At 40.7% G+C, this 12,448-nt stretch overlaps 1 protein-coding gene across 1 annotated transcript in view; it reads left to right on the forward strand.

The window, feature by feature from the left end:
- Nucleotides 1-12,448, forward strand: part of KIF5C (kinesin family member 5C) — a 210,015-nt gene that overhangs the window by 80,800 nt on the left and 116,767 nt on the right. The window contains exon 2 of the mRNA XM_049772995.1: nt 10,854-10,944. Coding sequence (XP_049628952.1) covers nt 10,854-10,944 — 91 coding nt within the window. The remainder of the gene's footprint in view (nt 1-10,853; nt 10,945-12,448) is intronic.

The following is a 12,448-nucleotide window of genomic DNA, read 5'->3' on the forward strand; positions in this document are numbered from 1 at the left end:
CAACACAAATAAACCTTGAATAAAGGTAAAAGAACAGTTACTAAAAAGAAAATATTAAATGACTGGTTTATAGATAAGGTCTGGAACTGGCAAAACTATAAGGATAAAAAGTGGAAGAATAGATGCTGAAAAAAAAAGAATAGATGCTGAGTGGTAGTTGATAGGAAGGGCAGTAACTAATAATGGGTAGTTTCTTTTGGGGGTGACACAATTATTCTGGAATCACATAGCATTGAAAGTTGTACAAACATGTAAATATTCTGATAATTACTTTTATTAAAAAGAAGAATTGTTGTACTGGTGAAGGGGGTGTTCTGTTTATGAGTGAAACCCAACTACAATCATGCTTGTAATCATGGTGCTTAAATAAAGATTTTAGGGCCGGAGAGATAGCACAGAGGTATGGCAAATGCCTTGCATGCAGAAGGATGGTGGTTCAAATGCCGGCATCCCATATGGTCCCCCCGAGCCTGCCAGGAGGGATTTCTGAACATAGAGCCAGAAGTAACACTGCTGGGTATGACCCAAAACCAAAACCAAACCAAAACAAACCAAAACAAAAAAAAAATGATTTTACATATTTAAAAAATAAAATAAGAATAAAAAGCAGAATTTTATGGTGTGTGAATTCTATTTCACTGTCTAATACAGCATAGATTGTCTCCTAATAGAATATTTTGGGGATTGTGGGTTGTGGGTACACAATGGTGCTCAGGGGACCATTTTGGGTCCTGGGTATCAAAACTGGGTTGGCCACTGCTAGACAAGTGCCCTATTTATTGTATTGTCATTCCAGCCACCATCTAACAAGAAATCTGTGCTAGTCAAAAATGAGTATCAACATCCCAAGGTCTTTTATGCTTTTTAGGTACATTCTTTCAATTTGTTTCAAAGCTCTTCATAGCCTATGAGTTTATTTTACTTAATTTCTTCTTGGGTAAGCTAACTCAGTGCTTTCACTGATGCATTAACCTTAACCATGTCTGCAGTCTTTCAAGTTAAGATCATACAATTTTAGGAAGGAAGTATACCTGTCTTTTTTTTTTTTTCCTGACTCAGATAAAAAAAAAAGATTCCAATATCTACTTTTCCCCCAAAGTGAAGCAAAACTGTAACATAAATGGAGGCAGGTCCACAGCCTTGGACTGTATCTAATCCTTCTGGGAGAGAGATTTCAAATTAGGGCAAAACATTTTGGGGAGGGTGATATTCAGCAGTGCGCAGGGTTTACTTTGTGCTCAAGATCATTCCTGGGGTTCAAGGGACCATTTGGAGTATCAGAGATTGAACCCAACTCCATTGCATGCCTTACCTGTTGTACTGTCTCACTGACCAAAAAACATGACTTGTATATTTTGGGGATTTTGGAGGAGTACACATAAGGTTGCTCAGGGACATTTCCTATTGTGCTAGAGGGCCCTTAGCATCCCAGTCAATAGTTCGGCAGAGCCATGCAGTGCCAGGTATTTGACAGAGTGCCTCACATTTCAAGGTTTTTCCTCTTGTGCTTTCTCCTCAACATGGCCAGTTGTTTTATGCAGGTTGGCTATTGTGGTCAGGACTGTGAAGTTTGTCATGGAAGAAGAGGTTGGACTTGCTGGATTTAAAGTTCCTATGCACTCTCTCATTCTAATTTTTCATTGTAATTTTTATTACAGCTTTTGCAGCAATGACAAAGTGTTCAATAGATTGCATATTTGGGAATTTATTTTATTTATTATTATTTATTTAGAATTATTGATTGAAAGGAAAGCAGAAAAAGAAAAGACAGTGGCTCATGCTGATTTGTTTTTCTAATGTGCAGAAAAAAATGATAGATTTTAATGCTAAGACTTAGGTAATGGCAGGTAGGGAGATCTGGGTTCTAGGTTTGGGTTCCAAGACTCCAGGCAGAGTCTTGCCCTCTACAAGTTGGCTGAGTAACTTACCCATATTGTCTTCTCTCATCTCATTTGTTTATTTGTGAAACAGGATGCTAGTGATGATTCTTGAGAAACTCTCCACTTAGAAACATTCTAGAACCTCCCCAAATAACCTCAGCTTTTCATATAAGCCTTGTCTTTTCCTAGCACAGATTAGCCTTGCAGTTTTTTTCTTGTGATGAAAGCTTGCCTTGTTGCATGCCCACCATTTCTTTTGACGGCCTCTGAATTTTTTTTTTTTAATTGGGGATACGGATCTCCCAACCATTGCCCAGCTACCTGGGATGACAGGTCAATATGAGGACCTGTGGATGCTGGGCTGCTTAAGTCCAGCAGTGCTTGGGACCTTAGGACTACATCCAGAGCCCTGTACTGCTGGGGATCAGTCCCTAGTTTCTGCACTCTCTCTCTGGCTCCTTTTATGATGCTAAGCCCTTCTTTTTCCAGATGTGTATGCCAGTACTACTTTCATATGTCACACTTTCTTCACTGCTCAGTGCTAGCACACTGACCTTTTGTTCACCTCCTTGACTGCTTTCTTCTGTCCTTTATCTTCATCTTAGCCTCTGCCATTTTGTATTTCTCCTGCTTTTTTCAATAACTTACAAGCAACTCAGGAGACCAGCCTGATATAAAGGAAGAATACCTGAAATCAAAACTCTAAGTTATTTCCCCAAAGTAAGAAAGGCAATATGTCTTGTTTTTATTTTCCCGTGTGTGAAATGAAGATAATACTTACCTTAAAGGTTTATGGTAAGACTTATATGTGTGCGTGGAAGATAGTTTAGTCATTTGAAGCACTTTCCCCATAAGTTATAGGGCTATATCTCATATCCTGTAGTGTGGAGGCAGTCCTGAGATTCCTTCTGGTAAAAAGAGCCTGGTAGATGGCTCAGAGGTCTAGGAAGCATTGAAGCAAGTATGAAGCACTGAGCTTAAACCCCAGTGATGCCACATTGCACTGAGGCAATACTGATCTGGAGGTCCTACTGAAGGAAGAAAAGAATAAAATGCATAAAAGAACTTGGGTCCTAATGAGTGGGGTGATGTTGCTGAAGAATGCATGTAAAAAAAACCTTATCCTTTGGATGGTGGGAATGAAGTCAAGATAAACATCTGGGCAGAGAGTGCTAGGGTCTGAATTGACATCTGGAATGACACTGAGAGTCAAAGACCACCTCTGATAATGCAAGATGCAAAAGGGAGTTTATTCGGCTAGTTGTGTTCCCACCTCATTTTAAGAACCCGAATCAAATCTTCAAGCAGTTTATATAGAGATCACAAGCAGTAATAGTACAATCATTTCCTTGTATAGATATCTTAATTAATCACTGATTTTTCTGGCTCAGTTTTGGTTGTCTACGGACACTCTGATTCAAACCCTGGCTGTTAAGGGATACTGGTTCAAATGCTGGCTGTTAAAGCTACTCTGATTCAAGCCCTGATTCTTGTCTTGTGGGAGCTTTTGGTTGTCAAGGGAGCCTTATCAGATAGAACATTCCTAGCTCACTCAACCTCTAGTTTCTCATTCCTGGAGGGCACCAACTTTGGTTTTATTTCTGAGTTAACTCTTCCCTGTCTCAAGAAGAATTACTTCACTGAGGTAAGTAATTGAACCCACTGGGCTTTGGTTCTTACAAGATTTAGTGAAGGCTGTTAGTAATCAGTCTCTCATTCCCATTGCCCATTGATATCTAAACCAAATACCACAAAATGACTTTAAATCTTACTGTGGAGGGCTGGGGAAATAGCTAGGTTTGCATGTAGGAATCCAGGATTCAATCCCTATAATATGCATTTACCACAGAACTAGATCTCAAGAACTGCTGATACCAGAATTAAAAAAGAAATTGCCATGGTAATTTAGGTGGGTTTTTTTTGTTTGTTTGTTTGTTTGTTTGTTTTGGAGCCACACCTGGTGATGCTTAGGAATTATTTTTGATTCTGCACTCAGGGATTACTCCTGATTATGTATAGAATCATATGAGGTGCTGGGGATTGAACCCGGTTTGGCCATGTGCAAGGGAAGCATCTACCTGCTGTACTATCACTCTGGCACCAGAAATTTAGTTCTTTATTGTTTCTTTGTGATGAGAGAAGAACTATCAAATTATCTATGCTTCTTTTTGTTTATCTTAGAGATGGTTATTAGTTTATTTTTTGATTATATTTTCTAGTAGTTAATTTCAGTTTCCTAATATCCCTCCTGCTGCTCATCTTCTAAACCATTAAGTAGGTCTTTTCCTTTTTCTTTGCTTCCCAAAGGAAGATTCCTTCCAACAGTTGTTGGGTAACAGGTCGAGTGTATTAATAGGCAGGCCATATGGTTCACAGACACTTTGCTCTCAATAACTTGATAGGAATTCTGATGGTTGGAAATTTTTTTTTAATTTTAACTGTAAAAATGCAAGAACCATCTGCTGTTATGTTATGTTATGTATGTGATCCTGGTAAGTTATTTAGTTACACGGTTCCAAAGCAATTAGTGTTGATGTACATGGAGGGAGATTTCATCTTCAGTAGTAAATGGAGTGTATGTGTATTGTTGTGTATGTAAATATTTTATGGGATTATTATGTTACTGACCCTACCCTGATCGGTGATTGTGCCCTACCCTAGGGTGTGGCCTGGCATTCTGCCCCCACCCTAGGGTGGTACCTGATTCTGCTTCCACCATTGGGTGGTATCTGATGCCACCATTGGGTGGTACCTGATTCTGGGGGATAAAAACAAGGGTCTGAGGAAGGCGAGAGGCTTTTGGCTGGAACTTATGCCTTAGACTTATGAAGTCTTTGGACTTCAGTCTTGTCCACCAAATAAAGCTAATATTTCCATAAGCCTGACTGCGAGCTGTTTACCCACCGTTTCACCTCAGAACCGTCGACTGGACAGGGTAGCAGAAGCGTGCTCTGAGCTGGAGGGGAAAGACCTCATCCTCCATCCCTCCATCAGTCAACCTCTTCAGGGGCTGACTTGCAACGTGTATCATTAGAGTCCCTTCACAAATTGCACTGAGTTTGCTGATTTGATGTGAAGTCTTGGAATTTATATCATTTCTGCCTTAGATGATCAGTCATTTTGGCTGATCACTGCATGCCTTCCATGCCTTCCATTGGGTTATTGAGATAAGGGCTCTAGAGCAAACTCAATAGGGTACTATTGTAGAAAAGCAGCATCATAGTGTGAACAAGGTGGTTTCAATAAGAATTATGGAGGAGCTGGAGAGAGAGCACAATGGTTAAGGAATTTTCCTTGCATGGAGCTAACCTGAGTTCTATCCCTGGTATCCCTATATGGTCCCCTGAGCATCACCAGGAGTGATTCCCGAGAACCCTAAGCTCTAAACATTGCTGCATATGGCTCCCAAACCAAACAAAAACAAAAGCCAGTAAAAATCATGGAATCCCTCAAAGGGAGATAATTTAGAGTTGCTATCTGCAGGTTGATAGAGATGGTAAAGGGATTTCTGAGGGAAAGAAGGAATTAAAACAAATAAAAAAAAAAACAATCAACAAAGGCCTCTGAGTTAGAACATAAGTGTTGTATAGAAGATAGTTCAGCAGGCTACATGATAATGGAAAAGGAGAGAATGTAGAGAAGTGGGGGCCTACTGTAGGAATACTAGATATGACCGGAGGTTTTCAAGGGAGGATGTGATTTATAGTTCTAGAAAGCTCATTGTATCTGCTAACTGGAAATTAGATTGTTAGGAGCAAGAAAGGAAGCAGTGAGATGAATTAGAGGGTGTTCATTGTTGTTCAGATGAGAGCTCATGAAGACTTGGACTAAGGTTGTATAGTGGAGAGGGTAAGACATGATAGAATTTTGGGTATATTTTCAGTATGGAATTTGTGAGGCATTTTGAATGGATTGAATTCTGAATAATTGGCTGATGGGAAGAATCAGACTTAGAAACAGAGGGCTAGAAAATGTATATAAAATTGCATTTCACTTATGTCCAAGTACATACATTCAACTTTTGTTAAATGCAAATGCCGAGAGAGAGAGAGAGAGAGAGAGAGAGAGAGAGAGAGAGAGAGAGAGAGAGAGAGAGAGAGAGAGAGAGAGAGAGAGAGAGAGAGAGAATGGATGGAGCGGAGGAGCCGAGGTCTGCATCTGAGGCACACTATCACCTAGAAGTCTGATAGAGAGGCTTGCAAAAGACACTAATAGTATCACCCAAGAGGTGACAGCTTCTTGAGCAGGAAAGTCTCCAGAAGGAGGAAATGGTGACTTCATTGTTCACTTTTAAGTGTTAGCACCCAGCACCCATAGTAGCAAGTAATTATAACAATTGTCTGATGGCTGCAAGCTCAATGATCACTAAAGCCTAAACCCATAAGAAACTCTCAGTTGCAATGACTTATGCCTTCCAGGGTTTCATTGAAGAGAGGCCTTTGCTCTAGTTATGGTCTGCAGTTTTTCTTTGTAAAAAATATAAGTATTGGGGGAGGGAAAAAAAATATATAAGTATTGGGGCCGGTGAGGTGGCGCTAGAGGTAAGGTGTCTGCCTTGCAAGCGCTAGCCAAGGAAGGACCTGGTTTGATCCCAGGCGTCCCATATGGTCCCCCCAAGCCAGGGGCAATTTCTGAGCACTTAGCCAGGAGTAACCCCTGAGCATCAAATGGCTGTGGCCCCAAAAACCAAAAAAAAAAAAAAAAAAGTAAGTATTTATTGACATTTTATTATTGTTATTGGGTTTTGGACCACACCTGACAGTGTGGGCTTACTTTTTGCTCTGAGGTCAGGGATTACTCCTGGCGGGCTCAGGGGACTGGAGATTGAATCCAGGTCAGCAGGGTGCAAGGCATGTGCTTAACTTGCTGTCCTGTGTCCTATCTCTCCAGCTCCCATGATCTGAATTTCTGAGACTTCATTTCATTCCAAAGCAATACAGTAAATTAGTTTTGTTGTTATCGCTACTTTGTAGGCCATGCAGGGATGCTCCAGAATGATGCTCAGGAGCTCTTGGACTACTTACTCCCCGTAATTTCCTGTAGCCTGGCAACGCTCAGGGGCTCTTGTAATGCCAATACCACCTGTACTGTCTCTGTAGCCCCTGTTGTGTTCTCATTTGTCTGGTTGTTTGAATTTGGGCCACACCCAGTAGTACTCAGGGATTACTCCTGGCTGTGCACTAAGGAATCACTCCCAGAAGCCTGAGTGAGGGGACCATATGGAATGCCAGGGTTTGAACCTGGGTCAGCTGTGTGCAAGGCAAACACCCTACCCATTTTGCTCTCACTCCACCATCCTCCATTGTGCTTTAATGATAGTTTTATTTATTTTTATTTATTTTTTTATTTTTGGGCCATACCCTGTGACGCTCAGGGGTTACTCGTGGGTATGCACTCAGAAATTGCTCCTGCGTCGTGGGTCCAAATGGGATGTGGGGGATCAAACCAAGGTCTGTCCTGGATCAGCACGTGCAAGGCAAATGCCCTACCGCTGTGCTATCATTTAATGACAGTTTTATATGCAGCAGGCCCAACTATGCTATGAATCCATTCTTTGAAAATTGCAACCATAGTCTTATACTAAATTTTAATTTCAAGATGTTCTAAGAAATGAGCTTATAGCCAACTCAATACATGAGAATGCTTCTGTTTTAACTAAGAATGCCTTCATCCTGGCAGAATACATCTCAAACAAATCATTTTCTGAATTTTAACTTCTCTCAAAGCAGCTAATTTCTGGTTATTGAAAATTGTATTATCAGTGCTTGATAGATCATTTAAGTGAGGAGCAGAGATTTCTGTTTCTCTTAAAATAGAAGTATGCATAATGTACTCTTAAACAAACATTTTAATTTGAATGAAGAAATCAGGGAGTCCTATTTTTGTACAGTGAACTATAATTTAATAGGTAGTTTTTCTTGCTGCATTAAGTGCATTTTCTCTAAAGCCCAAAGCAGGATCATGACGTAAATAAGATGATTTATTTTGGTGATTATCTTCAAGAACAGGGAAGCAGTGGGTTTGTTTTAAATCAAATAAAGTCCTAGTGTCTTTCCAGCAGGTTCAATGGTGACAAGCACTTAGGCAAATTCTGCAAGTTTTTATTCTCACTTTTACCTTATTGACATTTAATTGAATTTTAGAAATAGATAAAGCTATTAAGAACAAAACCACCTATATGGAAAACAGCATGGAGACTAAAAAAAAAAGTAAGAATCTCTCCTCTGACCAAGCAATTCCATTTCTTGGCATGTGCTCCCAAAACATAAAAGTACTATTTTATATAGTCTGGACACTTTGTTCATTGTAGCACTTACTACAAAAGTCATGATATGGAAACCACCCAAATGTCAAAGATGAGTGAATAAAGGAAATGTTATGTATATGCATCGTGGAATACTCTACAGCCACAAGGAAGGATGAAATAATGAAGCTTGCTGCAACTTGAGTGCATCATATTAAGTGAAATAAATCAGATAGAGAAGTATAAATACTGTATTTGCTCACTTATTTGTGGTATATAGTATAGTGTGACTGTAAGAAAATGGAAGATATCAATGTGGGCAAACCATTGGCCATGGATTGCAGAAATGAGAATGTCAAAGAAAGGAGGAAAAGGGTGGAGTGGGAAAGAGGAAGTGGAGTGGTAGAAACATAGGGCATTGTTCAAGGATCCTTGGACTCTTGGTGGCATAGTGGTTAGGTATCTATACTTCAAAACTGTAGGAACCAATGCTACAACTTAGAAGCATTCTCAAAACTTAATGTTCCAATCTATAATAATTAAGATTAAAAGATGAATTTGCTAAGGGAGGTGGGGTGGACATGAGACGGGACCTTGAGACATTGGTAAAAAGATGCTGACATTCCTGGTGGGTTCTGTGTTGGAAAATATATACCTGAAATGCATTTATTAACAGCTATGGTTTTTCTTTTTTGTTTGTTTGTTTGGTTTTTGTTCTACACCTGGCTATGGTCAGGGAATACTCCTGGCTCTGTGCTCAGGAATCACTCCTGAGCAAGACCACACATTCTTGTTGGTATCTCAAAATTCTTAAGACAAAATATGTAGTAGTGTGTTTCTTGGAAGTGGGGTCATTTTTTCTTCTCAGGGCCATTGGGATATTTATAATATCATTTGAACCATACAATGGACCACAGGCAGTTGGTGAAACACATACATGTCTGTCTCAACATTCACCAGGGCCAGGACCAGACATTCCCACCACTGATTTTCCTGCTTGGTTCCATTTTGTTTCCAAAGATCAAAGCACAGTAGTAATGCTTGAAGCATAGGACTGTACCTTTATCCAGCTTTGCTCAGAGTTGATCATAAATGGTCAAGTGCTAAACTGGTCTGACAGCTTAGTGTACTTACATTTGCATGAAGTTATAGGTTGTAATAGAATATTTTATTGTTTGTTTTTATTTTGGAGCCACACCTGGTGGTGCTCAGAGTTTACTACTGGCTCTGAGCTCAGGGATCATTCCTTGCAGGGCTCAGCAAACCAGGTGACACCAGTGATTGAACCCAGGTTAGCCTCATGCAAGGCTAGCAACCTACCCATTGTACTATTCTTTCAGCCCATTTTGTAACAGGCTTTGACCTTGCATTCATCCCTAGGCATTATCTTTTTCAAGGCTAAGACTGTTCTTGGGTGGTGCATGGTGTCCAAAGTCATGAATAGAAGGTGCAGTGTAGGGTAAGGGAGTCCTGCATTTCCTTCTTTCCTCTCTTCTTTTTGCTGCCTTCTGCTTTGCAGTTGAAAGAGATGCAGGCTGCTGAGAAAGGGCAGGGACAGGGGCATCCCTTGACTGTGTGGTGCTCTTGGGATGGGGGGGGGGAGCTCTTCTGTGGGTATCTCAGGGAGGTAGGTTTACCCTAGCACCTCAGAGCTCATTGCCATAATTAACATCTAATTGCTCAATCACTCTTGTCAAGCAGCAGGTACTTGGGGGTCTCTGGTGCCCCTGGCTTCTGTTCTTAGACTTGTATCTTCCTGAGTCACACACACTAAGTATCAATTCTGAGTCCAGTGACATTTATTCTACAGAAGGGTCTTCCTTGTCTGGGTTATGATCTGTGACTAAGTGATGGCATGACTAGAATTCACTGACCTACAAAGCAGTAGACTAGTAAGTGTAAGCATAGCTTCTTCAGTCAAGTGATAGCACCTTCTCATTGAACAGGATACAAGGACAGTACCTTGAGACTGACAGAGTCCCAAGAGATCTGGTGCCTGTGTCTCATTCCCATCCTTTTTGTGTCCCTCTTCCTTTCTTTCTTTTTTTTTTTTTTTTTTTTTTTGGCTTTTGGACCACACCTGCCGATGCTCAGGGTAGTTACTCCTGGCTATCTGCTCAGAAATGGCTCCTGAGACGCCACATGAGACACCAGGATTCGAACCAACCACCTTAGGTCCTGGATCGGCTGCTTGCAAAGCAAACACCTCTGTGCTATCTCTCCGGCCCCTCTAGCATATTTCCTTATGTGTCTCAATTTTGGGTCATCTTGGTCTTCTCTAGCATCTCTATCTTCCATTAGTACATCATGAGAATTTTGCATTTGTCTGTATTTGCTCTCTTGCCTGTTGGCTTTGTCTACCTTCCTAACAGGACTAGTTGCTGATTTATGCTATCTCTTTAAGTCTCATGCTCACTGGAAGTTCTCAATAAATAAACATCTGTTTCAATGGACGATGAAGTTTTTCATGGTAAAAATGCTTTAAGTAAAGGAAAAAAAAATATCTCCCCCCTTTGTCATCTGAGATTTTTTAACATGTAATCCCTATATATATGATATATATTTGCAGGGTTCAAGACAAATATTCCCTAATCTTGGATAAGGGTCAATTTAAAGTAGAGGGTTGGGGATTTAGTGTCTGTTTTCTCACTACTAACATTAGTGCTTTTTTTTTTTTTTTTTAATCCTTCACCTGTTAATGTGTTTTCTCTCCCTCTCTTTCTTTTTAGCAAGGGAAGCCGTATGTCTTTGACAGAGTACTGCCTCCCAGCACGACCCAAGAACAGGTTTACAATGCGTGTGCAAAGCAAATTGTCAAAGGTAAGTGCATTTTATTCTTTCCTCCTGGGCCTTTCAGAGTAATTGAAAACGTTAAGTGATATTTGCAGTGTAGGAATCAATGTACCTCTCCTGTAAATGGAGGGGCTGTTAATTGGAAAGACTGAATTATAGACAGATCTGGCCCTGACTTGCTCTGATGGGAGGCAACTTATTTACCCTCTCTACACTTCCTTCCCAAGGAGGTTTTTAAATTTTCCTTTGTCCCCTTTTTGGACATAGTAATTTTGACACATGAAAGCTTAAAAGCAAGGTAAAGTACGGTTGCACTGTTTCTGTAATGTTTTTAAAATATGACTGCAAATAGGAACTTCCTTTTTACTTTGAAGGGGAAAAAATGTATACTTGATGTTCCAAATGTATATTTGGAACTGATTTGTTTCGTGCATCTTTGTCTTCAGAAAGAAACCTTCCAGGTAGAAAGTTCTTGGGAAATCAAGAAATTCTCTATAGCATGATAAAATCACAGTCCCTTGTGGGGTGCCAAGCCATAGCAGCAAAAGGAGCTCAACATTCCTTCGTCAGACTTTGATCTATACCACTTTCAGCTCCACACTCGGATTCTGACATTTGTTCTTTCAGATAGGGCGCCTGCAGCTGAAATTTGTGTCTTAGAGATGAGTGATTTTTGGAGGGGCTGGCCTTGGCCCTGAAGGATTTGAGTCAAAATCACAGCAGGAAGCTGAAGCAATTTCCACATTACCCAGCCTCCCTTTCCCTTTGGGGGTAGGTCAAAGCTTGCCTTGAGGGCACACCATCTGTAGGGATTCTAGGGGCAGCTGGGGTGACTTTGCTTTTTCTCTTCAAACCTTTGCTTTCTCATCTGAATGCCATGCACTGGCATGCTTTTCACGGAATCTCATTGCTGTGACCTTTAGAGGAAGCTCTAGATTTAAGGGGGGGCGGGCAGTACACAGCCAGGCAGCAGAGAGGACCCCCTCTGTTTTGTTGGAGTTGCTTGTTTTTAGAAGAGCAGCTGGCTACAAGAGATTTGAAATGCAGGAGAAGCAGCCTTGGGTACATGTTAGATGGTTCTGACCCTGGACACCTATTGTGGTCACCACCCACCAGTATGTGCTATTCCTCGATGAGATGTATGTTATTCATAGTCTTCTTACAGGCATCAATTAATTTTGAAGGTCTTCACAGTCACATTTGGATGGAAGACAGAAGGGGGAAAATTAGGCTTGCATTTGAGTATTTTTGTTGTTGTTATTTAATTTTTAAATTAATTGGCTGGGCCTGCATATGGTGGTTATGGTCTTCTCTCTCTCTCTCTCTCTCTCTCTCTCTCTCTCTCTCTCTCTCTCTCTCTTTCTCTCTCTCTCTCTCTCTCTCTCTCTCTCTCTCTCTCTCTCTCATTTTTGGGTCACACCCAGAGTGCTTAGGAGTTAACCTGGCTCTACACTCAAGAGTTACTCTGTTGATGTTCTAGAAACCATATGGGATGTGGGGATCAAATCCGGTTGGCCTGTGCAAGGCAAGT

Source organism: Suncus etruscus, chromosome 5 (genome assembly GCF_024139225.1).
Source record: "Suncus etruscus isolate mSunEtr1 chromosome 5, mSunEtr1.pri.cur, whole genome shotgun sequence".
Lineage (NCBI taxonomy): Eukaryota > Metazoa > Chordata > Mammalia > Eulipotyphla > Soricidae > Suncus > Suncus etruscus.